Source organism: Perissodus microlepis, chromosome 2 (genome assembly GCF_051167445.1).
Source record: "Perissodus microlepis isolate ML-2025 ecotype Zambia chromosome 2, ASM5116744v1, whole genome shotgun sequence".
Classification (NCBI taxonomy): Eukaryota; Metazoa; Chordata; class Actinopteri; order Cichliformes; family Cichlidae; genus Perissodus; species Perissodus microlepis.
The window spans coordinates 30,208,274-30,231,512 of NC_140462.1; the positions used below are offsets into that span (position 1 = coordinate 30,208,274).

Sequence of the window (23,239 nt, forward strand, 5' to 3'; positions counted from 1 at the left end):
ACAGAATGATTGCTTCTGTATGTTCACTGAAGACATCAGCAATGTCCTTAAGAATTGAAAAAATGGAAAAGTGAAACACTTCTAGAAAATGTATTTGCCATAGATTAAAAAATCTCAACATTTTGTCAGACTTAATTGTTAGCCAGTGAAAAACAAATAAACCTGTCACTTTTCTTGTTTGATATGAATTCTCACTGTGTGACTGAAGCAGCCATAATGTGAAACGGGAACAAAAAACAGATAAAGCCAAATATAAATTAGATGTGTATTAAATTATTATAGAACATCTAGTAAAAGAATAAATATTACTAACAGTAGATACATTGCGTTGCTGTATTGTGTAACCATGTTGCTGAAACTGACCCTTTTTTTTCGTCTTTAATTGTTTTAGTTTTGTTATTTATTTATTCTCCTTAATGTGGCAGAGAAAGAAAAATATTAAAAATTAAAATTAAAAAAAGCTTTTTTAAAGTAATGTCTTTTACTTTTTGAATATACATAAATGTAATCATAAAAATTCATGCAGCTTGATTCCAGGTCGCAGGAATGTGAAAAGGATGGGGTGAAACAGCTAAACATCGGCTGCTGCTTTCAGCGAATCTCATCGAGTCAATGCCACTCCACAAGACAAATAATATTCAACCGAGTCCTTCTATTTCCATTACTAATTCTTTTATGTTCAGAGAAACCTTTTCCATATTACATGAAATAACAAACAAAGACCACTATAGCATATTCTTTTTTAAACCCACATAGACTGTTTTCTGCCTACTATTCTTATATTCTTAGCATATATAATGTGCCATCATCCTGTCACAGGAATATAGCTTAATAAATAAGAGGAAATCCCTTGATCCCACTCTAAATGTTGTGAAAAGGCAAGGCAGCATGTTTTGATTTTTTTCCAGACATACCTTTATTTGTGCCATGGCATTTACCTCAAGTATCGTGTCTAAAAGTCTCAGGAAAGTAATGATACCAAGAGACAACGAAAAAAAAATCAACAGAGGGGGGAAAAAACATGTAAATATCAGGGTTGGTATCTCTTATCACTATTCAACTCCATGCTTCTTCATGCTAAAAGGTTGTATCCAAGAAATATCTGCAGAAAAGCTGTACAGACGAGTGAAAAATATGATGAGATGGACAGTTAAGGCTTTTCAAATGCATACAGTGCTGAGGTTGTAATTCAGATAACATGTCCTCCCTGTGTCTGGTGCACAATGCTGTGACAATTCCAGAGGTTGCAAGGATCAAAAACAAAGAGGGGGAAAAAAAAGAGGTAGGAGACTTATGGTCGTCACTTTGGATAGTTTTCCCATGGATGAGGCAGATATTTGGACACATGTCCACAAGAAAGCCTTATAAATCTGTGAGCATGTCCAACATTTATAGATGACAGTGCCCAGTCACATAACCACCTGTCAAAACTTGTCTTCCTATTTCTTTTGATCTTCCCCTCTTATCTCCTTCTACTGCAGCATTATGTGCATTATTATGTGTTCTATTTCTCGACAACATTCTTTACTTTGAGGGTTTTTTAGTAACAGAACCTAAATTGTATAATCTGTGATTGATAGCATACAGGCAGAGGAGAAGGAAAGGAAGGAAGAGCACCAATTTATCTTCCATTTTAAATAAAGATGGAAAAGTGAGGTAAGTGCCAAGGGTATTCATCTGATCTGAATGGAACTTCAATAAAACAAATTCCTTCGGCAGCTATTTCAGCTCTTCACTGGGAGGCATTCCCCAAACAACCTTTTGTCTTCTGTCCTGACAGCCCACAACTGTTATTCTAGCCCTTCTCTGTGACTCCCATTTAAATCAATATTACCAAGGATGAAATTTGGTAAGCCTGACCACATGAAGCAGATGCTTCTTCATGGTTTATGACAGATTCAGCTACTTGGTTCCTGTGTCTTTTAGAGCACGTTCTATACAAGGGTATTTAATTACAACTATTGCTGTACATTGATATCTGGATTAGAATGACCATCGTTGCAGCTTCCAAGCATGACAAAAAGAATTTGCCCTGATGTTCCTGCAGATGCTGTATATTTATAAATTACAACCAATTTACAAAAAAAAAAGAAGTAAACATTTTTGTGTGATGGATCATGATAAACAAAAACAATAATCTCAGAAATCCACATGAATAAATGATTCTTTGCACACTGAAAACCTGTTTTTATTGAGATGATGCCTTTAGTGGACCTAAACATCAAAGCTTTTACACGACTGCCATCTAGTGGCAGATGGTGGCATGTCATTTCCTACAAAGCCGAGCATGGAAAATATTGTAATTGTCAAACTAACACAAAAATGACAAAAACAATGCAAAATGTTATAAAAGTGACACAATACTTCATTTTATGAGCAGACATTAAAGGTTTATCCTTTGTTTAAGAATCTTGAAGGCTGACGACAGTGCGGATGCTAAGAAAATAAAAAGAAGAAGAAGAATTAATATCGAAGTTTCAATTCCCAACAGAACCAAAACATCCATCCTACAATAGAATTGCAATGTTTATACAATTAATCAATCCAGTGGACATTACTACAAACATTATCCATTTTTTAAGCCACAAGTCACTGTTCTAGCATAATCAATGTGAATATTTGGATGTTTTAAGGTCTCAAGGTAATCAAATACTTAATCAATAGAAATATTAAGGACACACTATACCAAATAGTATTTAAATTTTAATGTCCTGGGACATAAGTTTCTGAAATTATTTCTAAAGATCAATCAAATTGAATCTAGTGATTTGTTTAATCAAACAGAACATGTTAGACAGACGTTAAAGATTTGAAAATACTTTTCTTACATACACAATTTTGTCCCTATATAGCAATTCAGCCCCAATATTTATGGCTAAGTAGACTTTTTCGTTGTTGTTTATGTACACATATGAAAGGTCTCACCTTTTACCACTTTTTAAAAGGTCAAAGGCCTTATTGATTTGAACCAGCGGGAGCTTCTCCGTAATAAACTCATCCAGTTTCAACTTGTGATTCATGTAGTCATCCACCAGTTTAGGCACATCCTTCACACTCTTCCACCCTTTAGAAAAAGTTAACAAGCTCAACTTGTAAACATGTTTTCATGTAATATGAATTGCATTGTTGTAAGACCGTCCTGTGGACACATTCACAGCCAATTCAGTGCACATAAGATGTGAGTTTGATGTGCTCATAGTACATGAAACATATGTAAATGTATTGTTACAAACTGTAAAAGTGATTATATAGTTTATGTAGGATATACCTAACTGTCTGTCCTCACTGAACTTCTTCTTATATACGTTTTGAACTCAGGAACCAAAAACTGATGGGTATTTTGACAGAAATTTAGACGATTCATCGATTGTATAATTTATTAACTGAGCACAACTCAAGACTTTTTACAGATTCTATTTTTTGGGTTATTCTTTGGGTTATTAAATTGTACTTCAATAATATTTAGGTTCAGAAATGTTGATCAAAGAAAACAAGCAATGATTGTTTTTAATGCTTTACCTAAAAAAATTACAAAATAAAATTCTAATACCAAAGCATTTGTAATATAATTTTTAACACATTTTAAATATTAATAATCCAATAGTAAGGTTTTTTACCCCAATACAACATTACATTTTGCACTGAAGGGCAACATTAGGGACAGTTTTTCAGGATGATACACTCAATTTTATGTTCATCACTCAATTCCACAATTACACCAGTTACCATAAACCTGTTGATGCGTTATGAAATGCTGTTAAATAATCTAATATGTATGGTAATTTTTTTTACTTCACCTCCAAAATAAGTGCCCTTTAAGGTTCGTCCCATGAGAAGCTTTTCAACTGAAATGCTCATTACTTCTGTCTCTGTCCATCCAGCAATGACGCAAGTACCCCAGGCATCTCTTGTGGACTCAAATACAGCATTCTAGGGTGACAGAAGCAGTTGCTTAGCTAATTATCATTTTGTATTTGTATCATTATATAACTGTTTCACTTGTGTCACTTTTTGCAAAAGAGATCAAATCTAGGTTAACAAGGAAGACATTGTACAGTGTATTCCAATTATAGTCACAAGACTTAATTTGCATTGACACAATCGCATGCCAAATTTCAAATGAGGCACCCACCATGATAGCTGGACTTCCAACACACTCCAGCGCATAGTCCACACCTCCACCCGTCTTCTCCACCACAACCTCTTGGATAGGCTTGCTGTAATCTCTTGGGTTTATACAGTCTGTCGCTCCAAACTGTCGGGCTTTCTCAAACTTATCAGGGTTGATGTCAACCCCGATGATCCTTCTCGCCATGGCAACCTTGCAACCCATGACGGCAGCCAGCCCGACAGCTCCAAGCCCAAAAACGGCACACGAGGAATCTTTTTCAACCTGAATGCACAAAAGTTGGAAGCCAGTCAACTAACAATTCTTAAAGATCATTTCAGCATTTTCACAGATAATTTTTACAGTAAATATAACATTTAGAGTACATTCCTTTAAACGCATACATGAGATATTATCAGGTCTGTGAATCTTGATTAAAATTATGTCTAAATAAATAACGCATGCAAGGATTTCCACTCATTTTTAGTTGGTTTCTTTTTAGTAAATGAGTACAAAAGTGTCCTGATTTTGTCATTTGATTTATGTTAATGTGTGTGGACCTACTTTTGGCTGCTCCCTTATTCACAAAGGGTCACCTCAGTGACTTTGGCAATTTTTAAAGCAGATTTCTTTCCACATGCAGCCAAAACAGGAACATGTATTTCACATGTTATACAAATGTGTAAACCATTGCACTATGGGACTACTTTGCATTATTTGAATTTGTGTAAAGTAACAAATTAAAGTAGTTGACATGTACACCTTATCCTGAAAACTTAGAGGCACTCATGTCATTTCTGCCATCTAGTGTTGATATTAAATGACTACAGTCTTGCAGCATATTGTAAGACAGAAAACTTCCAAATACAAATATCACTAATTTTTCTTTTTTTTGGTTAAAATATGCTTGGCTGTTTATATATTGTCATGTTTATCAATATATCTTTTCAAATTTGTTGCTTCGTCACATCTGTTCTAAGAGTATTAGTTTGAACCTTTAGAGTTCAGTTTTCTAACCTTGCCTGCATTAATAGCAGCTCCATAACCAGTGGAGACACCACATCCAAGCAGACAGACTTTGTCTAGCGGTGCATCGCTTCTTATCTTTGCAACCGAGGTGTCGGGGACCACAGTGTATTGAGAGAAAGAACTGACTCCAAGGAACTGGTAAACCTGCTGTCCCTTGCAAGATAACCTGCTAGTCCCATCAGCCAAAACTCCAGCTTGCATATTTGTCCTAAAAACCACAAAGAAAAGTATTTACGTGAACACATTTTAAGTAACAGAGTAAATGTGGTTGTCTCAAAAATGGGGAAATAAAATCACCAGTTTTTCTTGCAATGATTTGTTTTTGGACTTAGACAGCGTTCACATTCCCCACAGTATGGCAGAAAAAGAGGAATAACTTTGTCCCCTGCGAAAACAACAAAACAATTATGTAAGTCTGAGAAGAAAAAAAAAGAGAAATAAGACAAATGTCATCTGACTGGTTGTGGCACACTTTACCCGGGGAGAATCTGGTGACTTCTGGGCCAGTGCTCTCCACTATGCCAGCTGCCTCGTGACCAAGTACTAAAGGGAATGGTCTGAATTTCATCCCTTTTCCAGTCTCAAACAGGTATTCCCAGTCTGTGTGGCACACACCTGTGGCAACAACCTGTACAAACCAAATGATGTGCCAAATGATGTGACAGTTTCAGGAAGTGGAAGTGTCTGTGGTTAACAGTCACACTAACAGGAAATAAGATTAATCATATGCAAATCATATGTATTGTCATATCGCTGACAAATTTGAGCTGTGCCCAACCTTAATTCGGACTTCATGAGCTTTAGGTGGTGCCACCTCCACTTCTTCAATACAAAGAGGCTTCCTGGGCTCCCACGCAACAGCTGCCTTGCATGTGATCACCTAAAGGGGAAAAAAACCCGAAACAAAACAAACAAGTTTGCAAGGATGAGTGACTGTGTTTGGGCGCTGTTACAGATGGAAACAAACAATGAACACTCTCCATGACAAAAAAACCCCAAAAGCAACAGTAGCTGTTTATAAGACAAACAGTAAAAAAAGGGAAAAAAAAAAAGCTTAAAAACAACTTTTTTTCTTACCTTTCCAACTGTTGCCATTGTTGACAGATGCTGTCTTCATATAAAACAGCCTGTATTTAAACAAAATAATTTAAATAAAGGAATAATTAAATCTGCACTTATCACCAAAACAGCTGCGAGTTACATTATATCAACATTTGAGTGGGTAAGGTTGAACTGACCGAGTCAAACAGCAGACAGGTTGCACCCTCTTCTAATTCTAGTTTTTCTTCAATGGTTTAGCTCTGTCAGCGCATTTACGACACTTTCCGAGACCGCCCGGTGCCTTTACGGCACGTTACGGTCACACGTGTTGTAGTCGCATGGAATTTCGGCACAGCGGTCTGAAGTCTAGCCACTCGGTCAAATTTGTGAGTAATTTTCTTTGTCTGTGCAAAAAAAGTGTTGCGCACTTTTTCGATGTGTATGTTTTTAAACGACTACGTATCGTGTTGGTTTATGTTAGAAAACACCGATGAATTTTCGTACTTTGAATGACTGAGTTATGCTAACGTGAGCTAACAACTTCAGCTAGCATAAGAAAGAGCTTCCAAGTCGGCATAGTTTGCCTGAATCATGGGCAGGCTAATTCATTCATAAGTGTTTAGCTTCAAGCATGAACTCACGTGAGCTGTGTCGTCTTTGTGTTTTCATTATTTCTTATTTACAGAGCATTTGAGGAAAATGTCGTTCAGAGGAGGAGGACGAGGTGGTGGAAGAGGTGGAGGTTTCAACCGAGGTGGTGGAGGATTTGGACGAGGTGGAGGAGGATACGGTGGAGGTGGAGGAGGATACGGTGGAGGCAGAGGTGGTGGAGGATTTGGACGGGGTGGTGGAAGAGGGGGTTTCAACAGACAGCAAGACTATGGACCTCCTGAATATGTTGTTGGTAAGCCCAGTTCTAACAAAACGCTAAACCGAGTGCTTCTTTATACACATGTGAAGCTAAACTTTTACCACAGCTTTGCGTGAGTTCTCAGCCATTGAGATGCAAGTAAACAGTCTTGATGTTGCCAAAACACTGACTCTGTAATATTACCATTACACAGTTATGGAGAAATGGTGTGGATGAGTAGGCTGTGAGAATTTTGTCATCATCAAAGATGGAGACTATCCAAGGATGTGGAAAACAAGACTCGTGTCCTGTTGCCTGTCTTCTGTCTCTTCTTTTCTATGTTTGGTGAAAAGTCACCAGGAACTAGTCTGTGCAGTCACAAAAACAAACAAAAAGAACAGGCAGGCATGCAGATGTCCACACACACCATCTTGCTTGAATCTATGTAAAGCCCATGTAACGTATGTAAGATGACATTATCAAGCCAGCATTTACTGTGTTAATTACTTTGTGGTAGAGTCCTGGCAGTTTACATGCGGGTTGCCACTCTTTGCGTTGTCATTTTTTATATTTGTTCCTCTAGTTTTTCCACATCTTTGTACATTACCCTAGTGTCCATTCCAATAGCTTTGGCAATCTCCGTCTAGGAATTTGCTGCCAATTGTGAGTCCGTATTATGGTTTCTATTCCTTTAACAGATCCTTACATTGTTATTCTGTCATTGACAAATTCTAGCACTGCATCAAAAAAGTAGCCAGAAATGCATAGGAGAAATCAACGGTATTCAACAGGCCATTCACGGTTGTGGTGGGCAGTGTTGATGTGACATGTAATTAAGTTTCTGGGGAGGTGCATGTCAGTTTATGAGGGTAGGTTGCATTATAGGGTTTCTCAGTGTCTGCGGCTATGTACATTGCCCACTGAAGCATACATTTCCAGTCAGTGTTAGCAGGCAACTCTAAAACAACGGTGGACCTTTGGGTGTGTGTGAATGGAGAACTTCAGTAAATATTCTATGTGACGAGAGTATGAAATTAATACACCGTGTGTCACCTACATGAGGCATTCAAGATCCAGTTCATGTTAATTAACTTTAACTACATGTTTCCAAGTTGTCCCAAAAACACCAGAAAACTATTGTATTTCCAAAGATGTTATATAATATTAGTAATAGTAGTGGTGATAGTAGTAGTAACAATAGTAATAATAATATGAGCAATATGTAAGTGTTTAAATGCAAACTACATTACAGACAAAAAGTCAATCTTTTATATATTTAGTGATCATCCCACAAAATGTGAATATAACATGCTGTACCAGGAGTTAGGGTGCCATGGGATATATTTTTAAGTCCACATTGTAATATTGTTAAAGATGTATCTGTGTTTCTACTCATTGGGCTGTTCAAAAACAGATTTTTTTCCAACTTATTTGAACTTTGTTTTTATATGTTTATATTCTAGTGCCTCAAAGTCTCTGTTTTAGCATATATTCTGGGTCACTTCCTTTAACCCCCATTTATTCCCTTGGCCTCCAATGAATTTCAGACTTACAGAAACCTTGTGCTGGATGCCCATAAAGTGAACTGCAGAGCAGTCAAGCATATGCTGACGTATTATAACCAGACAGAAATTTAAATTGGTTGTCAGTCATGGTGTTGCACGTCTTAAACTTTAACTGTGTTTCATTATCTTCACACCCTTCACAGCAGTGGGAGAGTTCATGCATCCATGTGAAGATGACATTGTCTGCAAGTGCACAACAGAGGAAAACAAGGTTCCCTATTTCAATGCCCCAGTGTACTTGGAAAACAAGGAGCAGATTGGGAAAGTGGATGAGATATTTGGCCAACTCAGAGACTTTGTATCCTTTCTATTGTCTTTGTTTTTCTCTAAACCTTTGATTGAACCGGTGTAGGGGATCTGTTTGACATTGTCAGTGTTCTTGTTGCTTCCTTAACCCACCTTTGCAGTATTTCTCAGTAAAACTTTCTGAAAATATGAAGGCATCTTCATTCAAGAAACTACAAAAGGTACCAAAAATGTCTCACTAAACTTTTCTAGTGACTAATTTAATACCTTAGATTTCTAACCAAAATGTTGTCTTTTAGTTTTATATAGATCCAATGAAGCTACTACCACTGCAGAGATTCCTCCCGAGGCCACCAGGAGAAAAGGGGCCTCCAAGAGGAGGCAGAGGTGGGGGTAGAGGTGGAGGAAGGGGTGGTGGTCGTGGAGGTAAGATGGCATTCTCATTTTAATTTAATCTTCTGGCTAAGTGTTTAGAATATATAACAAAACAGACATTTGTGTTTAGGAATTATGCTCAGTATTTACTTTTGTAGATTGAAAATGGAAAAAGGCTAATGCATATTTAGAGTGTGGCATGCAAGAGTAGTTTGATTAATTTTACTTTCTTTTTGTCTCAGGTGGTTTTCGAGGAGGCAGAGGTGGAGGTGGCCGTGGTGGAGGAGGAGGCCGTGGTGGAGGAGGCTTCAGAGGAAGAGGAGGTGGCGGTGGTGGACGTGGATTCAGAGGTTGGCAGGTTTTCTATCGTCTTACAATGTTTTGGTTATTTTCCCTGATGTGACACATGGTTTGTTTATTATGTCTGAACTTTGTTGATCTTTTGTTTTCTTATAGGTGGGAGATGATCTGACTCTGATGGTTCATTGTGACCATCACATCCTTATGGTCACTCTCGCAGCTAAAAGGTTATGATCTGTGTCAGATCCTGGCCTGTTGGACTCATATGAAGATTGTCTCTATTTGTAGAGTTGATTTTCCTGTTCTATTTTAATTTTATTTTATTTTTTACCAGTTTTAGAAGATTGCTGGATCTTCAAGATTTGTATCTAAAATGTATTCTTGTAGCTGGAACCTTTTTGAGTCATTTGTGGGGATTATTGTATATTTGTGAGAAGAATGACAGGCGTTTGAACATATTCACAAACCTCCATGTCCAAATGTCTTCATGTGCAGGATGTCAGACTTGTTTTCAGCTGAAAACATTGGTAGTTTGTAATATCATAAAGAGTTACCATTGCAATCAAATGCCTCAATTAAAAAAAGGTGCTTTGTAATTGTGTGGCTGTTTCTTTATCATTCAGCAGTTTTATCCACATAGAAATTAAAAGAAAAGAAACAACAACAAAAAACAGGCACAACTATGTTTTTACTTACTTTGGGCATCTCCTTGCTTATAAGTCACCTAAAAAATATGCTCTATTTAACTCAAGTTACAAACCAGTGGAGGTTATGTTTCAAAACCCCGAGAGAATCCTTGTGCTCATACTGGGTTCCTTGTAATGGCAAGAAGACGTATCTCTTGTCCTGCATGAGTAGGACTGGATGACTTGTGACTTGGGGACAGTTTTGTCAGTGTTCTTTTTATAAGACTGAGGTGGGCAACTCATAAGAGGAAGTGATCGTTATCATGTTCTTCTTTTGACTTGTTTTGAATGCACTGAGTGACAAAAACAAATGTGTCTTATTCACTGATGTGTTATGGGCTTCGTCTGTGGCTTCTGTTTGGCATGCTTTTAAAAAGAAAAAATATACTTAAAACGATGCAGGTGACGGTTTCAGGAGATCGAGGCTGGACCATCTGGCTTGACCATACTTGCGCAGCACATTGAGATAGTGCACTTTTATAAATATCTGGGTGTCCCACTGGATGAGAAGTTCTACTGGTCACTGAACACTGACACTCTCTACACGAAGGCGCAGAGCCAGCTCTTCTTCCTGTGGAGGCTGAGGTTCTCTGGTGTGTGTGTGATGAGATTATCACAGTGGTGGCCAGTGCTCTCTCTTACGCTACTGTGTACAGACAAAACAAGTGGCTGGACCAGCTGGTGGGAAAGTCAGCTCTGTGCTTGGCAGGAGGCTGGCCACTTAAGACTGTGGTTGTGAGGGATACATTGAACAAAATGAAAGCTATAATGGACAACAGCAGACACCCTCTCCACAGCCTCCTGACTGGGCAGAGGAGCAGCAGTGGCATACAGCTCCTCTCACTGTGCTGCAGATCTGAGCGGTTCAGGAGGTCCTTTGTCCTCACTGCTTAACTGGCAGTTTTTTTAACTAGTGAAAGAAGTTTTCTTAGTTGTTTTTTCCCACACTGTAGTAGGGTCCTTCTTTCCTTCTGATTTTTGCAGGTAAAATATCAATAACTGAAACTCACATTTTTATATCTTTCTTATATGAGTCTGGCAGGTTACAAAAGCCAACTCAGCTTGTTCAGTGTGAATCTTGTTTCCTGTATCTGGGCACAGTGTGTTGATCTATTTCTCAGACTAAACCCTGTGAGTTTCTCAGTGTAACACAGAGTAACAGCTGGACAGCATTCAATCAACCCTGGGTTCTGGATGAATCAAACCTAAACAACCGAGCCTAAAAGAGGACTAAAAGCAATTCTAATAAATTGTTTGTTTGTTTGTTTTTTTAAAAAAGGTGCAAAATGAATAATAAAGGTGCTAAATTGAAAACAACACCAATGAAGTAATTATTCATATAGTGCAGAAACAAATGGTTTGTGACTCTGACTTTTAGATTTATAATGAGGCTTAAAAGCAGATTTGGAAGAGTGTGCTGTACTTTGAAACAAGCTTCAACATATCAAAGATATAATTTCCTTATCCAGCTTTTTTTTTATTTTTTTATCCTAACATCATCAACATTATTTACATGAAGGAGGTGCTGCTGGCAGTATCTCACCAATCAGAAACAAGGACAAGACTACTGGAAGTAGAGTGACTGATTTTAAAAAGGAAACTCTGATATTAGGAAAATATGACGAGGTTAAACACAGAATACAGACTGAAAACACCAGAGTGTGTACGGTATGTGAGGAAATGTCAAACGTTGTGTATTTAGAGCCTGGTAGGGAGGTCAGCTGTGTAAGGTTGGCATTTAGGCATTGTATTTTTTTTTTTTAAATATTTGTATGACAGGTCTATCATAAGTGAATTTGATAGCTTATAATTGTTATTCCAAATTAAATTTTAGATGTGTGTGAAACAGTATTTCAGCTGCATGCCTGGTGCTGCTTAACTGCCATAAGTGAGTGAAAATGAAATATAAAAACAGAATTCAAAACACAAATTGCATTGTAATCCTGCTCACTCTTTAAAGACACCTGAAGCATGTTTGGTCAAGAACATCATTTGTTATTGATGTTGACTGGCGCCGTTAACAATTGTCTAGTTTAACATGAAGTACTAAGATGCTCAAGTTGAGGGTTAGTACTTATTCCAACTGTACAAATATATCAGTAAATTTTTAAAGATAAACATAACATATTCTCCAGCATCCAAAAAGCGAAAGTCCCCACTGTCAATGATGACATTCAGCAATGACTGAAGTTAATTCTGAAAAGTGTTTAAAAAATAAAAGATTGCAGCCTACATGTTTTCATTTATTAATTTGTTTTATTCACAAGTATTTTTTTTAAATAATTTTTAAAATTATTATCATTAGTAGTAACAGAAGTAGTACCAGCAGCATGCAACTATTTGAAATTCTTAAGCGCCCTTTTTTGGACTATTTTCTTCATTGCTCCCAAATGCGTCATGCGTACGCTAGGCGTTCTCGTATCTGATTGGTCCGAAGGTTAACTCCTTTACGGCTGCTCAGTAGCCCGTCTTCTTCTCTAGAAACAACGAGCATGGAGACAGCTGGTGAAGTGAGTACTGTTCACAAAGACTGTGTAAGAAATATATAAAAAACAAACAAACAAACAAAGTTTCCGTTTGTGCATCAGTCGTAAAGTTGCCTTAAAGTTCAAGCTTATTGTAAACCTGGCAAGTTCTGTAAGCTAGCATGCACGCATTAATTTGCTCTGAATGAAGTACAAAGAATCACTGTTCGATTACTTAACAGGGATCTTTGGTGGGTCAGCGGCAAATGGTTTTTTGCAAGTAGCTGCAGCACTTAAAAGCCATAGTGATAATAGTGATGGCATGGTTTAAAAAGCATGAAGACTGACGGCGCTATTGAGGGTTATGTAGGCTGAATACTATTAAAGCAAACATTATCAGGAAGAATCTTAGAGAAGCATAATCTTTGACAGAGTGCAAAGGCTAACTACGCTGGGTGCAACTAGCTCGATCTGCCACAGGGACTGTAAAGCTGGAGCCAACCCACAGCTGCAGCTACTCACTTGACTTGGAAAAACACATGTACACGTAGACATGGAAAAATACTGTCCTTTGCCTTCAGGTAATCAAGTGCAAGGCAGCTGTTGCCTGGGAGCCAGGGAAACCTCTTTCTATTGAAGAGGTGGAGGTAGCCCCACCTAAGGCCCATGAAGTTCGCATTAAGGTAACTCAGATCATCAGACTCGTTCATAAATCTAAAGCCTGACTTGCCTGCAATGTTCATTTTAGATTCATTCAGTATTTGTGTATTCTTTTAAGATATGTTGCTATAGTCATGTAATAAATAGCTTTCATAGGACTCTAGGCAATCATTTGAAAAACTACCTTTACTATTCCCATAGGAATTAAGAGGGTAAGTAGCAGCCAGGTGCTGCTAATCAAATGCACTTAATTAAAGGATCATCAGCAAGTGTAGCTTCCTCTATTAAAGCAGATTTTTTTGGCAGTTTGCTTGTCTGAAGTATGTATACAGTGCTAGAAGTTTCACAGGAGTGAATGCCCCAGCAAATTCACCCCAAGGTCGGGCTACATCTCGGGCTCTACAGGCCTCAGTTAGCGTGTTAAATATGAAAGCTGATGAAGGTACAAAAGATGCTGGACAACTGTTGTTGTGATTTGGCACTGTATAAATAAAATTGAATTGAAAAATGAAAGTAGACTTGTCACCTCATTACTGAAAAACTTTTGACAGGATGGAGAACATTTAAAAATTACTGCCAAAACTTTTAAAATTAACAGGCATTTCTTTAAATAAAATAAAATAAAGATGAGAACAATACTAGTCCTTGTAAGTGTATTCACCTACATCTTTAATTATTTCCTGTGCTTCTGGTTACCATGTTTTTGCTGTTGATCAAATAGAGGTAGGCTTCCACTGTTTCAGGGTAGTTGCTGACAGACCTCTCTCAGCTTCATTCTGAGACTTAAAAAAATATATAGCATTAACACTGCCTATTAACATTACCGATGGGCAGGACTGACATTTGCTGCCTAACTCCCACATTAACCTTATCATTTTATAAGCTGCTACCTGAATAATAACAGGCTGCTAATGTGGCTATCGGGTAATTGCCAATTGTAAAACGGCCATTATTAAATATATTTATATTCATATTTCAATGCTGTTTAAAAAGGAGCCTCAAAAAATTCCTCATAAAGACCTGGGTGTTTGGCTTTAAGAAACTTTAAGTATCTGAGTATCAATTTCTTTAGGAGAAAGCCTCTTCTCCCTACAAGGAACATAGCAGAACAGCTTATGTTAGCAAATTTGTATCTGAATAAAACACAAGATGTCTGGAACAATTTCCTTTTGAAGAGGTGATAACAGAGTGAAGATGTTAGGTCACAATGCACAACACCTCGTACCAGCTGTCAAGCATGGTAGTGGGGTGATAATTTGGACATGGCTTTTCAGAATGGGTGAAAAGAAAAGAATGAAGCTGTTGCAATCATTTAAAGTCCAGACCGCATCCTTAAGAGAGCTTAAGAGCTGTGCATAAACAAGGAAGAGTCCTATGAAAGTGTTATTTGATAAGCAGAAAAATAAACAATTTGTTTTTGCTCTTTATTCTTTCAATCCCATCAACACCAGGCTTTTGGTTTTAAGGTTTGAAACCACATGTTAAATTAGTCAGTGATTTTTTTTTTTCATAAATAAGGTTTAAGTTCAATTTAACATAATGTTTTAAATGAAGTAGTACTAATATTATACTCTTCCATCCAGCAGCCATGCCTGACGTGAACTTTAAGTGACACTGTGTCTTTCAGATCTTTGCTACAGGCGTGTGTCATACAGATGCCTACACGCTGAGTGGCAGTGACCCTGAGGGGCTTTTCCCTGTCATCTTGGGACACGAGGGTGCTGGAACAGTTGAAAGTGTTGGCGAAGGTGTTACCAAGTTCAAGCCAGGTAAACAACTGCCAAACAACATTAAAACTTTAATATTTTACTTCTTGGTATACTTATGAATAAATATTTGTTGCATGTGGGTTGTTTTTGTCTTGTTCTTTTTCTAAGGTGACACTGTCATCCCGCTGTATGTGCCTCAGTGTGGTGAATGCAAATTCTGCAAAAACCCCAAGACTAACCTTTGCCAGAAAATTAGGTAATGTATGAAGACCTATTTACGTAACCTTGAGGTGCTGAAGTCTACTTTTGTGATAACAATTTCATTAAAGAAAGATGCCCCACCACAGGGCAATAAAAGCTCAGTCAGAACCTATTATGTTTTCTTTGCACATTTCATCATGCTAATCTGCACATTTCCTTCCCCCTTTCACCCTGCAGAGTAACCCAGGGTCAGGGTCTGCTTCCTGATAAGACATCACGCTTTACTTGCAAGGGAAAGCAAGTGTATCACTTCATGGGGACCAGCACCTTTTCTGAGTACACTGTAGTGGCTGACATCTCTCTGGCCAAGGTGAATGCGAAGGCTCCGCTGGATAAAGTGTGCCTTCTCGGATGTGGCATTTCTACAGGATATGGTGCTGCTCTTAATACTGCCAAGGTGGGTATGACATGACGCTGCTCATCTGCAAACACATCGTGCAAAACATTAGATATCATTGGAATATTTACAATCTTTTTACATGTTTGTCGCAGTCTCACCTGTAGAGTAATAAGAAAGTAGTTGATAGATTCTTTTTTCTCAATTTGCAGTTTCACGCAAATAGATGTGGTAGCAGGTCCTTCAATTTTAAATTATGTATTCAGGTCTTTACAGAAAGAATAATATAGGAGGCAACTGTTAAGATCCATGTTTCAATTATTGTGTGTTTTTTAAACACACACACACACTTAAAAAAGATGAGAACAGCAATACGTAAGCCAAATCTATTTTAGAGTTCATACTTGGATTATTGTGTTTATATGGTTATTTATCATGTAGGCACAACACTTAAACTTTCACATTTGTATTCTACCTCATCCTCACTCAGGTTGAACCTGGTTCCACATGTGCTGTGTTTGGCCTTGGAGCTGTGGGCTTGGCCGTTATAATGGGCTGCAAGGCTGCTGGAGCAACCAGGATCATCGGTGTGGACATCAACCCTGATAAGTTTGAAAAAGCCAAGGAGTTTGGAGCCACTGAATTTGTAAACCCAAAGGACCACAGCAAGCCAATCCAGGAGGTTCTGGTGGAGATGACTGATGGGGGTGTGGACTACTCATTTGAGTGCATTGGAAATGTGCAAATTATGGTGAGACTCAGGCCCAGTATTATAGCACTGTGGTGTAACTTTGTAAGTAGTGTACAAGGTAAGTTTAAAAAAAATATTTATTTATTGTTGTCTGGTTTTTTTTTGTGTGTGTCAGAGAGCTGCTCTGGAGGCATGCCACAAAGGTTGGGGTGAAAGTGTCATCATTGGTGTAGCTGGAGCTGGACAGGAGATCTCCACCAGACCATTCCAGCTGGTGACAGGTCGCGTGTGGAGAGGCACAGCCTTTGGAGGTAACGGCCTGAGTTAAAGAATTTATTTTAAAGTGCTTAATATTATCTGGCTGCAGCGTTCTCCTTTATTTTGCATATTTTTTTATAAGCATAACCTTTTATTAAGTAGAGTCAGATAGGACGCATTGTTTTGTAATGAAAACATAATCTATAATGGTATTTTATGAGCCTTATTGTTGTTGGCTAATGTGAAAACTGGAATGCATATGCTGTTTTTAAACTCATAGATTCAGCATGTTAAGTTTTGTAGCTTCTTTTAGTTGTATTAAGACATATTATTTATCTATTTTATCTAGGTAATTGGTGCTTTGCCTCAACAATTTCAGTAAAATGGTTCAGGCATGCCTTACTGATGTTCGCAGTTGTAAAACTGGTTTTGTTGTTCACCCTCAGGGTGGAAGAGTGTGGAGAGTGTTCCTAAACTGGTGGAAGATTACATGAGTAAGAAGCTGAAGGTGGATGAGTTTGTAACCCACACACTGCCCTTTGAGAAGATCAATGAGGGATTTGACCTCATGCATGCTGGAAAGAGGTGTGGAAAAAGAGTGCACATTAGAATTCAATTTATAGAAGTGGCTCTGTAGTGAATGTATTTTGTTGTTGAACTGCAGTGCCTTGCATCCTTAGCCTACCTTTCTTTTTTTCCCCTTCTCATTGCAGTATCCGCACAGTGTTGACTTTCTGAAGTGCCTGAAAGAAAAATCCTTCACATCCAGCCTTTAAAGAGTCTCCTGCCATAGTTAAAGCACTTGTTTCTCAGCACTTGTTTTGATAGCGTACTTTTGACTGTTAGATGTTTATACTAACAGTAAGATATGTTTGACTGATCCATTTCAATTAAAACCTCTGTAAAACCAAAGATTTCTGCTTTTCTGTTGGTTGTTGGCTGCTCATGTTTCTTTCAGTGACATTTAGTTGGTTAATATCAAGATGGCAATATTTAATCATTAATTTACATAAAGGCATCAATATTTGTTATATTTTGGACGCACCTGTTAGATAATACCACAGTGAAATAAATTAATAATTAAGAATGCTGCTTACATACTGCAATATGGTCTCACAGGTCACTCACACATATTTCCAGTTCTTGTGTATCATATAATGGACAATGGACGTCATATTTTTTCCTATACAGGTACAAAATGAATTTTAAAAATTGCCTTTGTGATATTCTAATGTCATGTGCATCAGGGTCTGTATAAACTGACAGGCTGTTTGGGTCAGAGGCACGCATAGTCGAATAGTAACACACTGGCTTCACAATTACAAATACAAGAACAAATACATTTTTATTTATATATATATATATATATATATATATATATATATATATATATACTGATTTTCCTAAATGCAACAACACATTTTGGGAATAATTGTCCATATCAAACTGTTATTTAGAAAAACATCGACAAGTTCCACTGCTACAGTGAAATATTCCGTCTTAACCATAAGATGATTCTCAGTTTTCGCGTAATGTACATAATTATTATGAATACAGTTTATTCAGTGCGTTCGTATTACTTCAGAGTTTATTTCCACTAACCACTGTCCACGCTATCAAACCTGAAGGAGGATGACGTTTTTCCCCCTCACACGTTGAACCAATATTTAATTTTGTACGTATTTGCTTGCGCATGCGTGTTGTGCTTACCATACGACCCAATCCAAGCTATTTTAACACACGGCGAAAAACTCAAAGCGATTCCCAGAAGATGGCGACCGCACTGGTGGTGAGTCCTTTGCTAGAATAGGTTATCGAAGCCCGATATATGCGGTTCTTTATCTTTCAAACAGCACGATTATGGAGTATTTAATTAACCAGCGTTAAAAGACAACTAGGCGACAGTTTAGTCTAAATAATCGAGAGTCTGAGAAATCTTGTAAACTTTACCTCTGACAGGTAACAGAACTCGCTAGCCAAGCAACTTAGCATAGTAAATTATAGCCAGTTGTTTTTAAAGTCTTAATATCAGCAATATTGCTTGTAAGAACATTTACAGTAACTGTTTTTAAAGTATCGTTTACGCTGGGTTAACACTGCGTTGACTGGGTCTATGACCCGGTCGGTGCCCTGAGTTGAACTCAGATACTTGTATGAATGAGAGGACACCGGTAACGACTCTCGTGGGTTCCAGCTAACGTTAGCTGGAAACCAAATGTTGGTCAGTGTGGGGAAATGTGTTTAAGAATGAGCTAGACATCTTCTCTATAATGCAATTTAAAGTGGCAAACGATAATAAATGTTACCCTTTGAGAAAACCTATTTCTTTTCTCAAGTTTGCTACAAGTCTGTAGATTCAAGCCATTTTACGTCAGCATGGTTCCACGGGGAGGTGGAGCACTTAACAGGGCTAAAGAGGCCCTAAACATTTAGACACGATAGCATAATGTTTTCACAGGCCTGGGTTGAAACGATAAAATATCGTAAGACGTTCAATTACTAAACCTCTCAGACACCGTGTGCACACACTTGGTTATAATCATTAAAATACCAAAACAACTTCTTTTTCTTCTAGGCGTCAAATTCCGTTCCTGCAAATGGTGAAACTGAGAAATGTGAAACAGCTGTTCAGAAGGTTGTGAATCCTGAAACGTACATCAAACACCCACTACAAAACAGGTAAGCATTTATCCACGTCTGTCTTTTCTTGTAGAAGTATAAATCGATACAGCTTATAACATTCATGTATCATTCTACCTTATGTGTAACAGTTGCAAAAATACTGAAGACAGTTAAACTGTTATATTCCAGTAGTGTGAGTCTCCCTCTTAAATGAATTTTGCTGTTGTTATATAGTATGTTTGAGGTGGTAAAAGTTTGCAAATTTTTCTTCACTACCAACCTGACAAATGTAGACAGTATGCGGTCGTACTCTGTAGTAAGACGTTTGTTTGTTTGTTTGTTTTTCCCAGGTGGGCTCTTTGGTTTTTCAAGAATGACAAAAGCAAAACGTGGCAAGCCAACCTTCGTCTCATCTCCAAATTTGACACTGTGGAGGACTTCTGGGCGTACGTTTTTGTTACTTGTTGAGTTCATGCCACTCAGTATCATAGACTTAAATGCAAAGCTAGAATTATAGTATGGATGGGTTTCTGGTTTTTGTTTTGGTTTTTTGGAGCAAAAATGTTGATGATAATTCCTGTTTGTGTTGGTGTGTTTCAATGAAATTCAAATTGGCCTATTCGTTGAGAGGTTGCATGTATTCATATGCTATGCTCATTATAGTAAGCTTGGAAAAAAGCATGCCCATCCTTAAACTATAGATCCTATAGTGTAGTCTCTGGGCCAATGGTGACCCTTACAAGTTATGAACCACTGTAAATTTTATTTGTCGCAGAGTTAACGCCTTATTGTGATGGCATCTCTCTCCTTAAGAGAGAGAGAAAAGTATTTCCTGTGTTGTCTTCTGTTCCAGACATCACAACAGACTAAACCTTCCTAACACTGCCAAATCCAGCTTGTCACAAAATATGAGCCTCACAGTTGAAAAAACAAAATAGACTCTCTACAACTTAACTAACAGTGTTTGATGTTTATGTTTGTCCTGTGCAGCCTTCAGTCATATGCTGAGTCTATGAAATAGGAATTTTTTTTGTGTGTGTTGTGCCAAGACGAGCTGTGGGTTGCTGGTGATACATGAAATTAATTTTCTTTAAAAAAATGCTTTCTTTCTTAGATTATACAATCACATTCAGCTGTCAAGTAACTTGATGTCTGGCTGTGACTACTCTTTATTTAAGGTAAGAAGTGCTTTTTTTCCCTTTCAGTACTTGCAGTATCCCCATGTAAAATGACATTTTTCTGGTATTTCCTATTCTCTGGTTCACAAAAGTTGTTTTAGTAAACACTGAAAGTGGACCCCACCTATCGAATAATCAGAATGGAAAGGAGCATCTTCTGCATTAGGCTGACAAATGGCATAGTCCGTGTGCATTGACTGGTTTATTTCAGCTTTTCAGTTTATTGAAATGCTTTGTCCAGTGTTTCAACAGAAAAACCTTCCACAATTTAAAATCTCGCAATAGAGTATGTTGTTTTGGTTTGTGGGGGGGGGGGGGTTGTCTTTTTTCCTCTCCCCGCTGTCATAGATGAGGATAGTTGTGAGCATACGTCTCAGTAATTCAGCTTCATGTGACTTTAGTTAATACATTAGTTGTCTGTTAATGTATTAATTTCTTGATGACTTGTATGTAACAGTGATGTATATGGTGTGGGCTTGTGTTTGAATACAGGATGGGATTGAGCCCATGTGGGAAGATGAAAGGAACCGACGAGGCGGCCGCTGGCTGATAACTCTGTCCAAGCAGCAACGTAAAGTAGACCTGGATCGGTTCTGGTTGGAGACGGTACGTTGCACCCTCTTGTATTATTGGTTGCTCTAACAGTCATCATTCTTATCTATTGGCCTTGTACAGTGTGTATGTTTTGACACATGGCAATAGGAATGTACAGTGTAAATGGGTGTAGATAAAAGGATGAATTCCATGTAGCAGTCCTTGCAGTCTTTTTTTTTTTTTTTTTTTTTTTTTTTGAAATAGCAAACTACAACTGTGACAAGCCAGTGAATGCTAAGTACACAACTTTTCAGGTACTAACTGCATTTAAAACAAAAACATGTGTCCACAATAACAAATCTTTTAAAAATTCATATTTTCCTGCAGCTCCTGTGTCTTGTTGGAGAAGCTTTTGACGACTACAGTGACGATGTTTGTGGAGCTGTCATTAATGTTAGAGCCAAAGGTGATAAGATGGCTATATGGACTACAGACTATGAAAATAAAGAGGCCATCACACACATAGGGTAAGTTGAAAATGCCACAATTATAGATGAGGGGAAAAAAAATCTGAGCACATTAGATGCTGTTGTGCAAGTTTTTGTTCTTTTTCTTTTCTCTCTTCTGTCTAGAAGTATGATTCAGAATGATCTGTAGTATCATATAGTATTAGTCTTGGAGTAAGAAGCCTGTTACAGGAAGATATAACAAGTGTTTTTTTGTTTGTTTGTTTTTTTTAAATGACTGAGTTTGTCTCATAGCTACTATGTAAAATGTCTTTTCTTTTTTTAGGCGTGTGTATAAAGAGAGGCTAGGCATTCCACCAAAAGTGATCATTGGTTACCAGTCACATGCAGACACGGCCACAAAGAGCGGCTCAACAACCAAGAACAAGTTTGTTGCCTGAGGATCCAAGGATTATCAACCAAGCCTTCCTGTGTTTCCAAATAGGTTTTTTTTTTTTTTTTTTTTTTTTTTTTTTTTTTGGTCACTTATCACATGTTTGGGACACTTAAGGAGACTGTGTGATAAAGATGCCTTTTTTTCCCCATTTGGTTCTGAATACTTTGGTAAAGGTTGATTTGGTGTATTTTTAGCTATTTTTGTTAAAGTACTCAACATTAAAGGCATATGAAATAAAAACATGTAGTTTAATAAACTGGTACTGTACTCCTGTAGCAAATTTACAGTAACAGCATAGGGATTTAAAATGTTTACATTGGAATTAAAATTAAACAAATCCAAGTAATGCGTTGACTTCAGAGGCTACTCACTGTAGAAGCAAGGCAATACTGACATCGTTGCCGTTGACCCACTTTGGGTGTCACTAAAGTCATGGTTTTTTGTTTTTGGGTTTTGTTTTGTTTTTGGAAATGCCACCCAAGCATGCTGTGCAATATATATTTGTAATTTTCTTTTTTTCAATTTTCTTTTTCTTTTTTTTGGGGGGTGGGGTGGGTTCATGTGAGTGTCTAAAGAGTTAAAACTTCACATCTCTGTAATGACATCAACATCAATGTTCCATGATAGATAAAATTTATTTTCTTTGGCCAAAGCATGTGTTCGGTGCATGTGTTTTCCAAAACATGCGTGTTGTACAGCATTTGTTTCTTGAACTGAACAGCCAGGCTGTTCACTTTCTTTGCACGGTATTTGTTTCTAGTACATGGTTAAGCTTTGTTAAACAATGCAAACAGTTATTTCCATTCCACATTTTTGTGACAAAATGAATATTGTTGGATGAAACAGTGCCTTTAATGTAAATCCCTTCCTGATATTTCTGAAATGTACAGAGCGGCAATGTAAATAAACTTGTACAGTGGCTTTTTTTTTTTTTTTCTGTTTTTTGTCAACATGGTGTGCTATGAACCTGTCAGAAAATGTTTTAAAGCCTCTACCAAAGCACGCAACAGTGGGTTAGAAGTTACTTTTTTTTTTTTGCATTGCAAATGTCTATGAAAGAAACTGAGATTTCAGGAAAAAAAGGTTTGATTCTTGTGTCCAAACTTAACTTTGCTGCTTCATGACGTTCTTATTTTGGCATGGCGTTCATTCATTGAGGAAAGAATTGTGCTTTCTTTTTTTTTTTTTTAAAAGAGACACACTGCTAAAATGCTTTCAGCCTTAAATAGTGTGTTTTATGAGGGTTCTTTTTAATCCTATGATACCCTGTTCACCATTTAAATAAATAAATAAAATAGAAATCACATAACTTTTCTGAGATCCTCAGACTCAGTATCCTAGCATTAGGATAAGACATTGTAAAAACAAGGTTTGATATTTTGTTCTTCAATAATTAAAGGTTTACACGAAGCAGCTGTAAG

At 37.5% G+C, this 23,239-nt stretch overlaps 3 protein-coding genes across 5 annotated transcripts; 2 read left to right on the forward strand and 1 right to left on the reverse strand.

Annotated features, from left to right (window-relative positions):
• Positions 1 to 2,172: 2,172 nt before the first annotated feature.
• LOC146392893 (alcohol dehydrogenase class-3-like) lies at positions 2,173 to 6,912 on the reverse strand. Of its 2 annotated transcripts, none has more exons than XM_084955043.1 (10): positions 6,820 to 6,912; positions 6,215 to 6,264; positions 5,916 to 6,017; positions 5,615 to 5,765; positions 5,435 to 5,522; positions 5,126 to 5,345; positions 4,133 to 4,393; positions 3,798 to 3,930; positions 2,926 to 3,064; positions 2,173 to 2,436 (listed from the first exon to the last, which is right to left on the reverse strand). In XM_084955043.1, exons 2-10 carry the CDS (start codon positions 6,230 to 6,232, stop codon positions 2,403 to 2,405), a joined length of 1,146 nt encoding a protein of 381 aa, XP_084811169.1. In that variant the 5' UTR covers positions 6,233 to 6,264; positions 6,820 to 6,912; the 3' UTR covers positions 2,173 to 2,402. The 2 variants fall into 2 exon arrangements, with proteins under 2 accessions (XP_084811169.1, XP_084811165.1); XM_084955039.1 differs by lacking the exon at positions 6,820 to 6,912 and adding an exon at positions 6,376 to 6,455.
• Positions 6,469 to 17,493, forward strand: LOC146392894 (alcohol dehydrogenase class-3). 2 transcript variants are annotated; one of them, XM_084955053.1, is made up of 13 exons: positions 6,469 to 6,564; positions 6,864 to 7,082; positions 8,737 to 8,905; positions 9,175 to 9,265; positions 9,457 to 9,564; positions 13,247 to 13,348; positions 14,953 to 15,094; positions 15,203 to 15,290; positions 15,473 to 15,692; positions 16,123 to 16,383; positions 16,499 to 16,634; positions 17,028 to 17,166; positions 17,295 to 17,493. In XM_084955053.1, exons 2-13 carry the CDS (start codon positions 6,878 to 6,880, stop codon positions 17,317 to 17,319), a joined length of 1,686 nt encoding a protein of 561 aa, XP_084811179.1. In that variant the 5' UTR covers positions 6,469 to 6,564; positions 6,864 to 6,877; the 3' UTR covers positions 17,320 to 17,493. The 2 variants fall into 2 exon arrangements, with proteins under 2 accessions (XP_084811179.1, XP_084811177.1); XM_084955051.1 differs by lacking the exons at positions 6,469 to 6,564; positions 6,864 to 7,082; positions 8,737 to 8,905; positions 9,175 to 9,265; positions 9,457 to 9,564 and adding an exon at positions 12,614 to 12,710.
• Positions 17,494 to 18,087: 594 nt separating this feature from the next.
• LOC146392895 (eukaryotic translation initiation factor 4E-1A-like) lies at positions 18,088 to 22,740 on the forward strand. The gene is made up of 7 exons (XM_084907532.1): positions 18,088 to 18,370; positions 19,157 to 19,260; positions 19,554 to 19,649; positions 20,318 to 20,381; positions 20,874 to 20,987; positions 21,303 to 21,442; positions 21,708 to 22,740. Exons 1-7 carry the CDS (start codon positions 18,275 to 18,277, stop codon positions 21,820 to 21,822), a joined length of 729 nt encoding a protein of 242 aa, XP_084763658.1. The 5' UTR covers positions 18,088 to 18,274; the 3' UTR covers positions 21,823 to 22,740.
• The last annotated feature ends 499 nt before the right edge of the window (positions 22,741 to 23,239 follow it).